This window comes from Cnephaeus nilssonii (assembly GCF_951640355.1).
Source record: "Cnephaeus nilssonii genome assembly, chromosome: 22".
NCBI lineage: Eukaryota > Metazoa > Chordata > Mammalia > Chiroptera > Vespertilionidae > Cnephaeus > Cnephaeus nilssonii.
The window spans coordinates 13,005,557-13,019,884 of NC_137093.1; the positions used below are offsets into that span (position 1 = coordinate 13,005,557).

General features: G+C 51.0%; 2 protein-coding genes across 3 annotated transcripts in view; both read right to left on the reverse strand.

The window, feature by feature from the left end:
- Positions 1-3,117, reverse strand: part of PPIL2 (peptidylprolyl isomerase like 2) — a 29,059-nt gene extending 25,942 nt beyond the window's left edge. For both annotated transcript variants that reach the window (XM_079763186.1, XM_079763187.1), the window contains exons 1-2: positions 2,983-3,117; positions 1,115-1,164 (exon numbers count right to left, since the gene is read on the reverse strand). In XM_079763186.1, the coding sequence (XP_079619312.1) occupies positions 1,115-1,164; positions 2,983-3,014 (82 nt within the window). In that variant the 5' untranslated portion in view covers positions 3,015-3,117. The remainder of the gene's footprint in view (positions 1-1,114; positions 1,165-2,982) is intronic.
- Positions 3,118-4,830: 1,713 nt separating this feature from the next.
- Positions 4,831-12,164, reverse strand: LOC307094271 (uncharacterized protein; the record flags this gene model as incomplete). Its single annotated transcript, XM_079762952.1, has 6 exons — positions 4,831-5,005; positions 7,609-7,713; positions 7,976-8,046; positions 8,665-8,882; positions 11,564-11,687; positions 11,943-12,164. The coding sequence occupies 6 exons, from the start codon at positions 12,162-12,164 to the stop codon at positions 4,831-4,833; spliced, it is 915 nt and encodes a 304-aa protein (XP_079619078.1).
- Positions 12,165-14,328: the final 2,164 nt, after the last annotated feature.

Here is a 14,328-nt window from a genome sequence, read left to right on the forward strand (position 1 = left end):
ACGAGGACAAATATGTGATACCTTAATCAATAAAGAAATTAAAAAAAAAATAAAATAAAATAAAATTAAAAAAATTGCCGTATGCATATATGCATAACCCACGACGCAGATAGTGGGGTAGGAGGTCCTGGGGCGGGGGTGGGCTGGTGGGGGGGTCAATGGGGAAAACGTGTGACATATGTAATACTTGCAACAATAAAGAGTTTAAATATAAATAAATAAAAATATTTTTATATTTTTTATTTTTAATATATTTTATTGATTTTTTTACAGAGAGGAAGGGAGAGGGATAGAGAGCTAGAAACATTGATGAGAGAGAAACATCGACCAGCTGCCTCCTGCACACCCCCCACCGGGGATGTGCCCGCAACCAATGTACATGCCCTTGACCGGAATCGAACCTGGGACCTTTCAGTCCGCAGACCGATGCTCTATCCACTGAGCCAAACCGGTTTCGGCAATAAAAATATTTTTATTGATTTCAGAGAGGAAGAGAGGAGACAGAAACATCTGATGAGAGAGATACATTGATTGGCTGCCTCCTGCACACCGCCTACTGGGATTGAGCCCAAAACCTGGACATGTGCCCTGATCGGGAATCCAACCCGGACCTCTTGTTCCATGGGATGATGCTCAATCCACTGAGCTATACCAGTCAGGCAATAAAAACATATTTAAAACACACACACACACACACACACACACACCAATATTAGACACTTTCTCATATATCTTCCTCTTTTCTGACTTTTCCGTGTCCTCAGGCCATTTGTCTACTCTAGTTTCCATGTTCTTATTCATTGTTATTATAATTTTAATATATTTTTATTGATTTTAGAGAGGAAGAGAGAGGGGGAGATAGAAACATCAATGATGAGAGAGAATCATTGATCGGCTGCCTCCTTCATACCCACTACTGGGAATCAAGCCCACAACCCGGCACGTGCCTTTGACCGGAATCGAACCTGGGACGCTTTAGTCTGCAGGCCGACTCTCTATCCACTGAACCAAACCGGCTAGGGCCATTATTTTTTACAGGCTCATTGTAGCAAAGACATCATTCCTTAATTACACCCCCACATCCCAAGGGGAAGAGGAGTAGTTCATGCCTTACCTGGTTTCTTGCCACCATAGAAGTGAGTGTATTCAGCACAGGTAATGTACCTGAAGGAGAGAAAGAGAAATCTTACTTCCACCCCCTTTGTAAAGAGGACAGAGTCTCTGGAAGTAATGGATGACTGAATCATTTTACTCAGTCAGCAAATGTTTATTAAATACCTACTATGTGAAAGGCACATACTGATAAACACAATAGACATGGGGATACACAAACAAGTAACAAATACAAACAGTCCTGCTTTGCTCTGAAGAAAATGAACTGAACTTAACAGAGGTTTGATGATGAGAAGGAACTAGCCTATGAAGATCTGGGGGAAGAGCTTTCCAGGCAGAAGGACCAAGCAGGCATGTCACATATAAAAGCCACGAAGCAGGAAAAGCTGTTGTGTTCCCAAAAAAGGGTGAAGCCGCCCTAGCTGGTTTGGCTCAGTGGATAGAGCATCCGCCTGTGGACTGAATGGTCCCAGGTTCGACTCCAGCCAAGGGCACATGCCTGGGTTTCGGGCTCGACCCCCAGTAGGGGGCGTGCAGGAGGCAGCCGATCAGTGATTCCCTCTCATCATTGATGTTTCTATCTCTCTTTCCCTCTCCCTTCCTCTCTGAAATCAATAAAAATATATATTTTTTAAAAAGGGTGAAGCCACTGACAAACTGCGTGGGGCCATGTGGCAGCAGATGAAGGAGACACAGACGCTGGTCCGAGCACCGGGGGCCTTGCAGGCCACGTGAGGACTCCGGATTTGCTGTAAGCAGGATGGAACGCTGTTGGAGGGTTTGGAGCAGAGCTCTGACATGATCTAACGTAAGTCCTCAAAGCATCACTCTGGTTGCTTCCTATAGCGGGACAAGCAAGAGAGGCAGCAGAAATCCAATCAGGAGAGAACTACAAAGGTCCCAGGAGTTGACATAAACTCCCCTTTGTGGGAACTGGTGGGCGAGAGAGTGGTCAGTGCCTGAAATTGCCAGCAGGACTTGCTGATGGGCTGGAGGAAAAAACTGCTGAGGGAAAGAGGTACCAAGGCTAACTCCCCAGACTTCTGACCTGAGCAAACTGAGTTAGGGAAAATGGGGGAGGAGCAGGCTCAGGCTCTGAAAAACAAGGTTCCCTTTGAAGCATACTAAATGTGAGATTTCCATTAGACTTCCAAGTGAAGCTGTCGAGTAAGCAGCTGACTACTGCAAGACTAGACAGATCACCCACTGGGAGATGGGGAGGAGGATCCCCAAGAAGGGCTTGGAAGGAGAGAGGTGGTCAGCTGTGTCATATGCACAACAAAATGAGGACTGGGAATTGACCACGAGATTTAGCAACATGAAGTTACTGGGTTTCTGACAAGAGCAGTGCTGGGGACGAAAGCCTGACTGAAGCCGAAGTAGTTTCAAGAGACAGCAGAAAAGAGCCAGCAGACACAGCTCTTTCACGTAAGAAACACGGTGGCAGCTGGAGGGAAATATGGGTAAGGTGGGTTTGCTTTAAACTGGAAGATTCTGTTCAGGTGTAAGCTGATGGGCAGGAACCAGCACACTGGGGGAGACAGGAGGCGCAGGAGAGGGGCAGAGCTCGCGAGTGGGCAGGGCCAAAGCGAAGTCGAGGGGGCTGTGTCCGAGGAGCGCCGAGGCGGTGGGAAGGCCGCGCCCAGGTGAGGGCACTTACGGCCTATTGGAGCAGACGCCTCCCAAGCGGGAGATTTGGGCGGCTGGGGGAGGGGACGGAAGCTTCTGGGAGGATGCGACACCTGAGGGGGTTCTGGGGTCCACTCTGAAAGCGGGAGCGGGAGACACCGCAGAGCGCAGAACAGGCGGAGACTGAGGCAGAGGGGGGCTCAGGCAGAGCCAGGAACGCCTGGCTGCGGTTCAACTTACATCTTGTCTTTCTGGTGCTGTCTCTTCCCCATGGTGGCGGTGGCGGTGGCGGTGGCGGCAGGACCAGCGAACGCGGAAAATCGTCAACACACAATCCAGTCAGCCGCGTCCGCCGCGTCCCAGCCGAGATCCTTAAGTACTTCCGGGTCCCGCCACGGAAGCGGGCGCTGAGCATGCCGGGAGTTGTGGTCCCTGGAGACAAGTGCGCCAGTACGCCGTCGCAGCCGGTGCCTGAGCTCTTGTTCCGTCAGAGCTGAGCTGCCTCTGACTGGAAGCCAGTCTTCTCCCAAGCGCCTCGCCTTCCCTCTCAGCCCGACTCCTCAGTGCCCTCCCCACTCAAACCCGTCTTGGTTTGACCTGGCTCCTAAGGTCTTTTTTTTTTTTTTAAGGTATTTTTATTGATTTCGGAAAGGGAGGAGAGACAGAAACATCAACCATGAGAGCTAACCACCAATCGGCTGCCTCCCACAGGATCCCACTGGGGCTGGAGCCAGCAATCCAGGCATGAGCCCCTACAGGGAATGGAACTGTGACCTCCTGGTTCATAGGTGGACACTCAACCACTGAACCACACCAGCCAGGCCTCAGGTCTTTTAAGTAGCCCGCCTGGAGCCTAAAGTCCCCACAAGCCTCCGCTCCATTTTTGCTCCCCTCAATGACAGATGTCTCCAAAGCAACGTCCACATTTGCTATGTACCCACTCACCTCCCATTCTCTCCACCCATTTGGTTTCCACAGCCTCCAGGGCCTTCTCCTGAGTGGCCCAAACCAGAAGGTCCAAAGCCCTCACTGATCCCTTGAGTATCTTCTGACCCACCCTTCCCTTGGCCAGATCACGTTTATGTGCCCACCCAGAGCCCCAGACATCTGTCTATACTCAAGTACTGGGTGACCTTGCCCAGTCTCGTGGTTTTAAGTACCACTTGTAACCCCTGACTCCCAACACTAAATTGCCAGTGCTCCAGACTCCTGATTTCTACTTGGGTACCCACTGATTTCCAATTTAAGGTCTCCTCAAAGCAGAATTCTCCATCCCTCACCCCGTCTCCACTCTCCCCCACCATACCACTCTCCACCTAGTTACCCAAACCCAGTTGTCCTGGCCCTTCTTATCTCATCTCAGGGCTGGCCCCTTCACACACACACACACACACACACACACACACACACGCGGATGGGATGGGTGTAAGTTCCTTAAGGGAAGGAGCCCCAGCTGCTTGGTTTATTATCTCCAGTCCCAAGCAAGTTGTGGGACATACACAAAGCCTCAATGCATATCTGCTAATGCCCATCAGTCATCAAGCATTTGTGAAGGCTCACATCTCACATGCAGGTTTGTCTCTGAGGTCAGGGTGTGAAGCAACAATTAGAGTCACTATCTTTGAAATTCCTTAGGAAGGTGCCAAGTTGGAAACTGACTCACCAGCTCATTTTACTCTAGGGAGGGAAGAGATCACTGTTTCTAAACTTGTACCCAGACGAGGCTTGTGTTTAGGGGGCAGGTGTAGGAAGAAAAAAGGTAGACTTGCAAGTCAGTGGGGTCAAGTGAGGGGCCACAGAGTCACTGCAGGGAAAGGCATCACTCTCTCCTCACTCATTTCTCTTTCAAGATGCACGTAGCTGAATTCCCATGTTAGACTACAAGCGAGGGGAGTTCGCAGTAGCACTGACCTGACCACCTAATGAAAGTAAGCTCAGGCCTCAAGGCCTCAGGATGGCACTACCCTGACAACCTCTTCGGGGTGCAGGGAGCCCAGGGGATTGCACAGCCCCTAAGAAGCCCAGCCTGAGAAAGGCACCTCCATGAGAACTTTATTCATTCCTCCGCCACGGTCTGCAGGGAAGAGGTTAGGGGCCCCGCTCGTGGGGCACAGACTCTGCACTGCCATGGTCAGTCTCTGAGTCATCTTTAGGGCTGGGCACAGGCTGGAACTTGAGCAGGACAGGTGGAGTGAAAACGGGGGTCTCCACAGGAGGGGATGGTGTCTCCTTGGTGTTGGGGGAGTCATTACAGGCTGAAGTCCTGTGCAGGAGACAGCCAAGATATGTCCATGAGATGGGACATCAACAACCTCAGGGGTACACATGACAAACCCCCTTCCCAAGCGGTAGGATGACTCTAAACACATTTATACTTCCAAAAATCTCTCCCAAGAATGTTTGTTCATGGCTGCTCCCTGCAGCAATGTTGTGATTGTGAAAACCTGGAAACAATCTAAACATCCATTAGGGAACAAGATACAGCCATGCAGTGGACTATTCTGGGGCCGTTAAAGGAATGAGGAAGGTCTGTATATCCCAACAAGTGAAGACACCCCAATGCTACAGTAATGGAAAAAAGCAAGTTGCTGAGAAGTACATAAAATGCGATCCTGCTTTGGTTTAAAATTAACCTGTGAATGTGTGTGTGTGTGTGTGTGTGTGTGTGTGTGTGTGTGTGTGTGTTGAAGGGGTACACATGAAACTCTTAGCAGCAGGACTTTTAGCAACATGGGACTCATATTTTATGTATGCATTTCTGTATTGTTAACTTTTCCCCATGGAATATGTTCTGCTTTTGTGAAATTTTTCAAACCAATTAAAAATAACATTTTTGGTGGTGGCATCATGAGAGCACAGCTCACTCAGAAATGAATACGTAACAAGAGCCTAAAAATTGTCCCCATTAGTGAAATATTTCAACAAGCAAGAATGGTTGAGCCCTGGCCAGTGTGGCTCAGTTGGTTGGGTGTTGGTGCCCCATGCACTGGAAGGTTGCTGGTTGGATTCCCCTCTCAGGGCACATGCCTGGGTTTCGGGCTCTATCCCCAGTAGGGGACGTGCAGGAGGTAGCAGATAGATGTTTCTCTCTCCTTCTTCCTCCTCCTCTCTCTAAAAATAAATAAAAATCTTTATTTTTTTAAAAGAATGTTTCAGTAAATGATGTTCCATCCATACAATGGAGTATTTGCATCTATTATTATTGGTGAATTTAAAGGTGGGTGTGTGTGTTTTTTTATCGTCACTAAAGGATATTTTTTTGCATTGATCTTTAGAGAGAGTGTGGAAGGGAAGGGGAGAGACAGAGAGAGAGAAACATAAATGTGAGAGAGACACATCAATTGGTTGCCTCCCGCATGTGCCCCAATCAGGGTCAGGATGAAGCCTGCAACCCAAGTACGTGCTCTTGATCAGAATCAAACCTGGGACCCTTCAGTCCAAGGGCTGATGCTCTATCCACTGAGCCAAACCGGCTGGAGCTGAATTGTATACTTTAATATAAGTTAATTATCCTATCTAATAAAAGAGTATTATGCAAATTGACCATCACTCCAATGCACAAGATGGCTGCCCCCATGTGGACACAAGATGGCCACCACAAGATGGCCACAAGATGGCCAGCAGGGGAGGGCTGTTGTGGGTGATCAGGCCAGAAGGGGAGGGCAGTTGGGAGGGACCAGGCCTGCAAGGAAGGGCAGTTGGGGATGATCAAGCCTGCAGGGGAGGGCAGTTAAGGGTGACCAGGCCAGCAGAGGAGGGAAGATCGGGGTGACCAGGCCTGCAGGAAAGGGCAGTTGGGGGGGACCCAGGCCTTCAGGGGAGAGCAGTTGGGGGTGACCATGCCTGCAGGGGAGGGCAGTTAGGGGCAAACATGCTGGCAGGGGAGCAGGTAAGCATCAATCAGGCTGGCAGGGAAGTGGTTAGGGGGTGATCAGGCTGGCAGGCAGAAGCGGTTAGGGACAATCAGGAAGGCAGGCAGGAGAGCAGCTGGGAGTCAGCAGTCCTGGATTGTGAGAGGGATGCCTGACTGCCCGTTTAGGCCCGATCCTACCTGGATCGGGCCTAAACGGGCAGTCAGACATCCCTCAAGGGGTCCCAGATTGGAGAGGGTGCAAGCTGGGCTGAGGGACACACACACCCCGCCATGCACGAATTTTGAGCACCGGGACTCTAGTGTAATATGTAAGTAATAATATATCAATAAGGCTGTTAAAAAATTTATCTGGCCCTAGCTGGTTTGGCTCAGTGGATGAAGTGTCGGCCTGAGGACTGAAGGATTCCAGGTTCAATTCTGGCCAAGGGCACGTGTCTGGGTTGCAGGCTCGATCCCCAGTGGGGGGTATGCAGGAGGCAGCCAATCAATGGTTCTCTCTCATCATTGATGTTTCTATCTCTCTCTCCCTCTTCCTTCCTCTCTAAAATCAATAAATATATATTTTTTAAAAGTTATCTGATACAATGAAGCAGCCAGTCTAAATCATATTTTAGAATAACACTCAATGATATAGGAAATACTTAATACCCATAAGTGAAAACACAGGTGATTTTTAAAACCCCAGAGTTAGTAAAACCCTGCTTTGCAAAACAAACATGTATATAAATCATAGATAGGGCTGCCCACGGTTGATGTAATCCTTCCCTTTCTGTTGGCCTCTGGGCTGTTTCTAATTTCTCACCATTACACACAGTAGGGAGCGACTTTTCCAGCACTCCTGATTACATAAGGGTCCTTCCTGGAAGTGGAAGGCATCGTCATAAAGACCATTTGTCTAGCCCTTGGCCACGCCGCCACAATGCTGGTCAGAAGCGAAGCAGAGGCTGAGTCAGAATGGTGCCTGGCCCGGGGCGGCTCAGAAGCACACTTACCAGGGGAAGCCAGGGTAGTGGAGCTTGTGCACACCGTTTCTGGGCAGGTACGAGAAATGGAAGCCTCCAGGAGTGAGGACCAAGGGGGTCAGATCAACCATGCGTCTGCAAGACAGGGCAGAGAGGCATTGTCAGCTCTGGGATCCTCCTAGGCGGGGCGTCTCCAGTCTTGGTGGGCACCACTCTGAGCTGGGGACTGGGACTGCTGGGCCCAGTCTCCTTCCTTGAACAATGAGAATAACCACTCGGGACTGTGGCGAGGGTTAACTTAGAGGTGGGGAGGAAATAATAGCTGAGCCTGGCACAAAGCATGCTCCCCAAAATGCTCCCTTTCACTTACCTCAAGCCCAAAATAAATTCCTTTTACCTCTTTGGGGTCGATGACAGGCCAGGCCAGTTTAATTTCACTTCAGAACTTGAAACTTCCAATTTCTCCGTCTGCAGGAAACAAAGGCAATGTCAGGACAAGTGTGAGGGCCTCAACCGTGGGGGGGAAAAAAATTACCTATACGAGAACTATGAAAACTATGTGACTTTCATTTAATCAGCAAATATGTCAGGCTCATCCTCTGTGCTCATCTTGAACTTGGTGCTAGGGAGACAGGAAATAGGGGCTAGGAGCCAACTGAGAAGGTCCTAAGGGGAGGGGCTTGCTGGAGAGAGTGTGGGGTAAGTGGGAGTCAGGGGGGGTAGGAGGTGAGGAAGGGCACTACAGGAGAATGACAGCCTCAGAGTCATGGCAGGGGGGCTGTGGTCCTCCACTTGTCCTCCGGCAGCACTAGGATTCTGCCCGGTGCATTTGGGGTTGCCTTGCTCAGCTGAAGCCAAGCAGGTAGCCTTCAACTCCTACCCCAATTATTCAATCAGAGTAGCCCCCCTTTTATTGCTTTATCCACTGCTGTTCCACCCAAGACTTTGCCTATATTCTTAAAAAGGGCTCTGCAGCTTAAAAACAAAGTTCTGAGAATCACTGCTGTGGGCCCGAGAGCTGTGGGAGTGGCTGCCCCTCCCAGGATTGTAAAGGGGCGGGGGGGGGGGGGCAATACACCCACTGACCGACTTGCTAGGCAGCGGAGGAAAGGGGCCAAAGACCCTGGGCATAGTGTAGACAGAGGGTGACGACCGGACCACCACAGAGGACATGGTGGTGACAGGTGGTGGCAGTGGTGGAGGTGGCAGCAGTGTTGGTGGCAGGCAGGGGGAGGTTGACCGGTTGCGCAAGAGGATGGGTTCTAGTTTCTTTACTTTTGGCTTCCTTCTCTTCTTCTTGGCACCTGTGACAAAAAGGGACCAGTGGGTGCCTACCTCTCAGCCAGAACAGGGTGGAGTGGGGCCAAACATGATGGTGTTTTCAGTTTCTCCAACAGAGAGGGGAGGCAGGCCCCCAAAGGGTGGGTCAGAGCAATGCCTAGAACCACTGTTGACGGGCACCAACATGCACCATCTCATTGACACCACAACTGCCTCATGGAAAGGGTACTTTTGTCTCCACCTTCAAGAGGAACCAGAAACTCCAACTGTACAAGGCACAGGCAGGATCCACCATCAGGCTGCCCGACTTCAAGGGCAGAATCTCATGGGAAGGGATCGAGTATCACTGATGGGCTTGACCTGGGCAGGTTGGTCTGCTGCTTCCCCAACCCCCAACAGGTAGGGCAAGAGGAAAGTCCTTGAATCCACCAGTACCCTTGGGGATCCAGGCCCTGGAAAATGAGCCCACGGACTATACCCAGCCCCAGGGCTGTCCTGGGGTGTGCAAAAGACCCTTCTATGAGAAAACCCACAAGGAGGAGGTCTTGCAGAAGGGGCTCAGGGAGGAAATCTTTGAGGGGAAGGAACTTGGGGTCTGATCCCTCTCCTCTCTCCATGTTACGTCTTCCTACTTCAACAAGTCTGGCTATATTTACTGTTCAAAGTTGAAGACTATCAGCAAAGTGAGTGTTAACAAGCTCCCTAGACCGCCCATCAAATCAGCTCATCTAGAATGAGGATAACCAATACCAGGGAGCATTGTCCTGGAGGCTAAGAGCCTGTACCCCGGAACAATCCAGACCTGAGTTCAAGTCCAGACTCCATGACTTACTATGTGACCTAGCCTGTTTCCTCTTCCATAAAAACAAGGATAAAATAACATCCACGCTACCTCAGGAGGCTGTGGTAAAAGGTACACATGCTGGGCATCCTGCTGTCAGATGAAATGGTGTCATGGAGCACTCACACTCAGCATCACGGAAAGGGAAACACCCAGGTGAGCTGGGCCTCTCGATGTGATGCAGAAGAAAGTAGCCCCACCACCAGCATAGTCTAGTGCTGAATACAAACACACCCAAAGAACTGAACCCAAATCAAACAAGGCGTCAGAGGGACTGTCCAAGGAACAAAGGCAGAGGGGGACAAACATCGCTGATGACCAAGACAACAGATATAAATCCATGATGGGGGATACCCCAAAGGACAACACTGTTCTTCAAGTCCATAGCCAGGAGGGGAGGGAGTAGGGCTTCCCTTCCACCTCCAAGGGGACTTCAGCAGCAGTGGCCACCGACCCTCATTTGCCATCCCTGTGTGGTCAGTAATATGGTACCCCCTCATTCTACCCTCTCAAGTGCCCCAATGTGGTCACCCTAGTGAAAAGGAACCTAAGAGAGCTACCAACCAAGCCAATGTATGGGCCTCCTTGGGTTCTAAAATGACAAAGCAAGTGTAGGAAGGCTTAGATGGACCTTCTGGGAGACCTTATTATGGACTAAGTATTAGTTTATATTAGGGAACTGTTGTTAATTGTATCAGGATTGACATTGTGATTATGTCAGGAGCTGTCTTTTTTTTTTTTTTAATTAAGAAACATTAAAAAATATTCAGGAATCTGGCTGGTTTGGCTCAGTGGCTAGAGCGTCGGCCTGCAGACTGAAGGGTCCCAGGTTCGATTCTGGCCAAGGGCACATGCCCGGGTTGCGGGCTTGATCCCCAGTGGGGGGTGTACAGGAGGCAGCCAATCAATGATTCTCTTTCATCATTGATGTTTCTATCTCTCCCTCTCCCTTCCTCTCTGAAATAAATAAAAGAAATATATATTTTTTAAAAATTAAAATGACAGAGCAAGTGTAGAAAGGCTTTTATGGACCTTCTGGGAGACCTTATTATGGACTAAGTATTCGATAATATTAGGGAACTGTTAATTGTACCAGGATTGACGTTGTGATTATGTCAGGAGCTGTCTTTTTTTTTTTAAATTAAGAAACATTAAAAAATATTCAGGAATCTGGCTGGTTTGGCTCAGTGGCTAGAGCGTCAGCCTGCAGACTGAAGGGTCCCAGGTTTGATTCCGGTCAAGGGCATGTACCTTGGTTGCCGGCACATACCCCGTGGGGCGCGTGCAGGAGGCAGCTGATGGATGTTTCTCTCTCATCGATGTTTCTTTCTTTTCTTTTTTAAAAATATATTTTATTGATTTTCCACAGAGAGGAAGAGAGAGGGAGAGAGAGTTAGAAACATCAATGAGAAACATGGATCAGCTGCCTCCTGCACACCCCCTACTGGGGATGTGCCCACAACCAAGGTACATGCCCTTGACCAGAATCGAACCTGGGACCTTTCAGCCCGCAGGCCGACGCTCTATCCACTGAGCTAAACTGGTTTCAGCATCATCGATGTTTCTAACTCTCTATCCCTCTCCTGTCCTCTCTGTAAGAAATCAATAAAATATATAAAAAAATAAAATAAATAAGAATATTCAGGAATACAGTGATGTCTGAGATTTCTCTTAAAGGAGGTATAGAGAGTGAAACAAGCATGGCAAGACAGGGGGAGTTGCTGAAGCTAGGTGACGGGTACTAGAGTGTTCACCGTAGTCTCTAGTTTTGCGTATGTTCATTTTCATAATGAGGACTTCGGGGACAATGGGTCCTGCGTCAGATTTTCTGGGTTACTTGGGCAGACAAAGGTTGAGCCTCACTCTGGGAGTAGACGTGCACACGTTGGATGCTCCTCTTCAGGTGCTCCAGGCGTTGGTGCATCTCCAGGGCGCCCATGCTGTTGCAAAAGTTCAGCTCCCCCTGGACTGCACAGAAGAACTTAGCCTGCGACACAGCGGGAGAGGTAGGGCAAGAGGAAGGAAGCTGGACCGGTGAGACGCCTGCCTGCCTGCCTGCCTGCTGCACTCCCCAAGCTGGGTTGCCTCATTCTTCAAGACCCAACTCTGCACACCCAGCTAGGCCCAAACCCTCCCTCCTTCCCCGCCCACCATGCCCAGAGTTCCGCCCTAGAGGGCAGCGGGACGTCCCACCCAGTGACTTCCACCCCACCCTCCCGCAGCCCCCCCCTGCATCCCGCACCCAGAGGAAGGAGAGGAGCCCGCGCTGCTCGCACTCGGCCAGCTTGCCCTTTCGCACCACCCGCTCGGCCAGCGCCGGGTTACGGTCGAGGCTGCGGAAGAGGCGGCGCAGGGCGCGCTCCGTGTAGGTCGCGGCCTGCCTCTCGAAGGCCTCCTCGGATATGCGCTGGCAAAAGATCACACTCTGGGGGAACTCGTTGTCGAACTCGTCCAGGACCTCCATCCGGGTGGGGCTGCGGGCTGGCCCGGGGCTTCCTGCGGCCGTCGGGGCGGGGTCACCGAGGGTCCAGGCACGCCGACCCCACCCGCTCTAGCCTCAGCGCCGCGCCCACCCCTCCAGCCAATCCCCTCCGAGATCGCTGACGGGGCAACTCGCGCGAGGGCCGCACGTGACAATACCCGCAGCTCTGGGCATGCGCTCTTGCCCTTTCGAGGGTGCGAACGCCACGGTGCTGGACTAGACCCCAATCCCCATGCGGGCGGCAGGGCTTTGGTCAGGGCTGGCCTAGGGCCACACCAAGGACGTGGTAAGCGCAGGAACCCTCCAACTTCTTTAAGGCCCACACCCGCTGGGCAGCTCCCAGCCCCACCCCATCTCAGCTGCGCCCCCTTCTCATAGTGTGTAGCCTCCCAGGCCTCCAGCCGGAGCCTTGCTTCTTCTGCAGACAACTGCCGGAGAACTTCACGCTGCCCCGACTCCAGCCCCGCACTTTTCACCCGCTTCCTCTTCCTCTCCGGCATGAAACCCACCCTTCTCCAGTTTGTCCTCTCACCCTAAATGGTAGGCAGTTAGACATGAGCAGAGTAGGAAGGATAGGCCAGGTACACAAGGTCCCCAGAGTGGAAAGTCCCAGGTGCCTAGAAAAGGCAGTTGTGGGGTGGAACCTCACCCCCAGGGTGACCTTTCTTCTCCTGGCATATTGTTGGTTATGCAGCTGGTTATGCATGTGGCTAGTCATGTGGTAGACTCCCTTAGAGGAGGAAAAGAGGGTGGAGAGTGGACTCCCATACAAGACCTTGCATGACCACTTCCTTAAGCATTAATCCCTCAAGACAATGAGAAGACCTGAATCAAATAATCTTAGGAACAAAGCCTGGGGTCTGTTGACCAGAGACAAGAGTTTCCATCAAACTAGGGATAAAATCTAGGCCTCAGTTGTGTTTCAGTTCCAGGCCCAGAAATGCAGCCAAACCTGGCTGAGGACTGGCTTTATTGACGAATGGTGGGGGCCGACCAATCAGTGGAGACCAGGACCCTAAGGACACTCCTGATATTCTATTGAGATCCTTCCCTGAAACCTCCAAATAAAAGCCCTTAATTAGAAGGACCCACCAGGCTTGTGTGGCTCAGTGGTTGAATGTTGACCTATGAACCAATTCCCAGTTAGGGCACATCATTGATATTTCTATCTCTCGCTTCCTCTCTGATATATATATATATATATGATGAAGGACCCAGCTCAAGCTTTCTCTCTAGAGCACACCTTGCTTTCCCCCCTTCCCTCCCCCCGGGAGCATTTTCTTTGCCTTTCTCCTAAGCTCCAAGGGTCCTTCTTTTGTCTCTGTAACTTGCTTCCTGAGTCCATGCAGCCCAGCTGGCTCACTTCTTCCACGACTTGCTTCCTCCATGTGTTATAGCCCCTCATCCTCCCCCTGGATGCAAGGGCTTCTACCCCCAGGATGGGGGTAAAACCGGTACCCCAATGTACTCAGCTAGGGTTGAGAGGAACTCCCAAACACCCATCTGGAACCTGGGCTTCCTCTTAAGGAGATAGGCTTGAATAACTGTCCTAGGGCACATAACTGTCATTGTGCATTGTGTCAGGTCCTGACGGTGGAGATGGCCCTGCTAGCATGCCTGGGCCAGGCTCCTTGGCAGTTCAGCTCCAATCCCCCCCAATTCCAGCTGTGAGGGTGGGCGTGCCAGGCACCTCATAGTCCCTCCTGCAGGCTCAGGGCAGCATATTTCCCTGTAAGAGAACAAGATGGTGCAGTTGGTGGCCATCACCTGTGGGCTTCATATCCCAAGGATACCCACCCACCCCAAATAGCGCTTTTCCTGTTGAGAACCCAGGAGATCATTCTCTCCAGAGACTGGTCCTCCCCGAGCCTTCAAGGAGGGCTTGTTCCAGTTCACCTCCACGTGGTCAAGGGAGAGCTGGGTCTGAGCCAGGCCCAGAAAGACCTTCCATGCAAAGCAGTGGCCTCGATTTTTCTACAAGACCCTGACCAAACCTGGAGCTCCGAGTCTTACCCAGGGTGCTAGGATGAAAGATCCTCTTCAAACCAGAGCTTTTCTTAATCAGGGCCTCTGACTCTGCACCTATCCAGCCAGCAGATGGAGAGTTTGTGGGGCAATTCCCCAGCTCTGCACTCACCTAATCCTC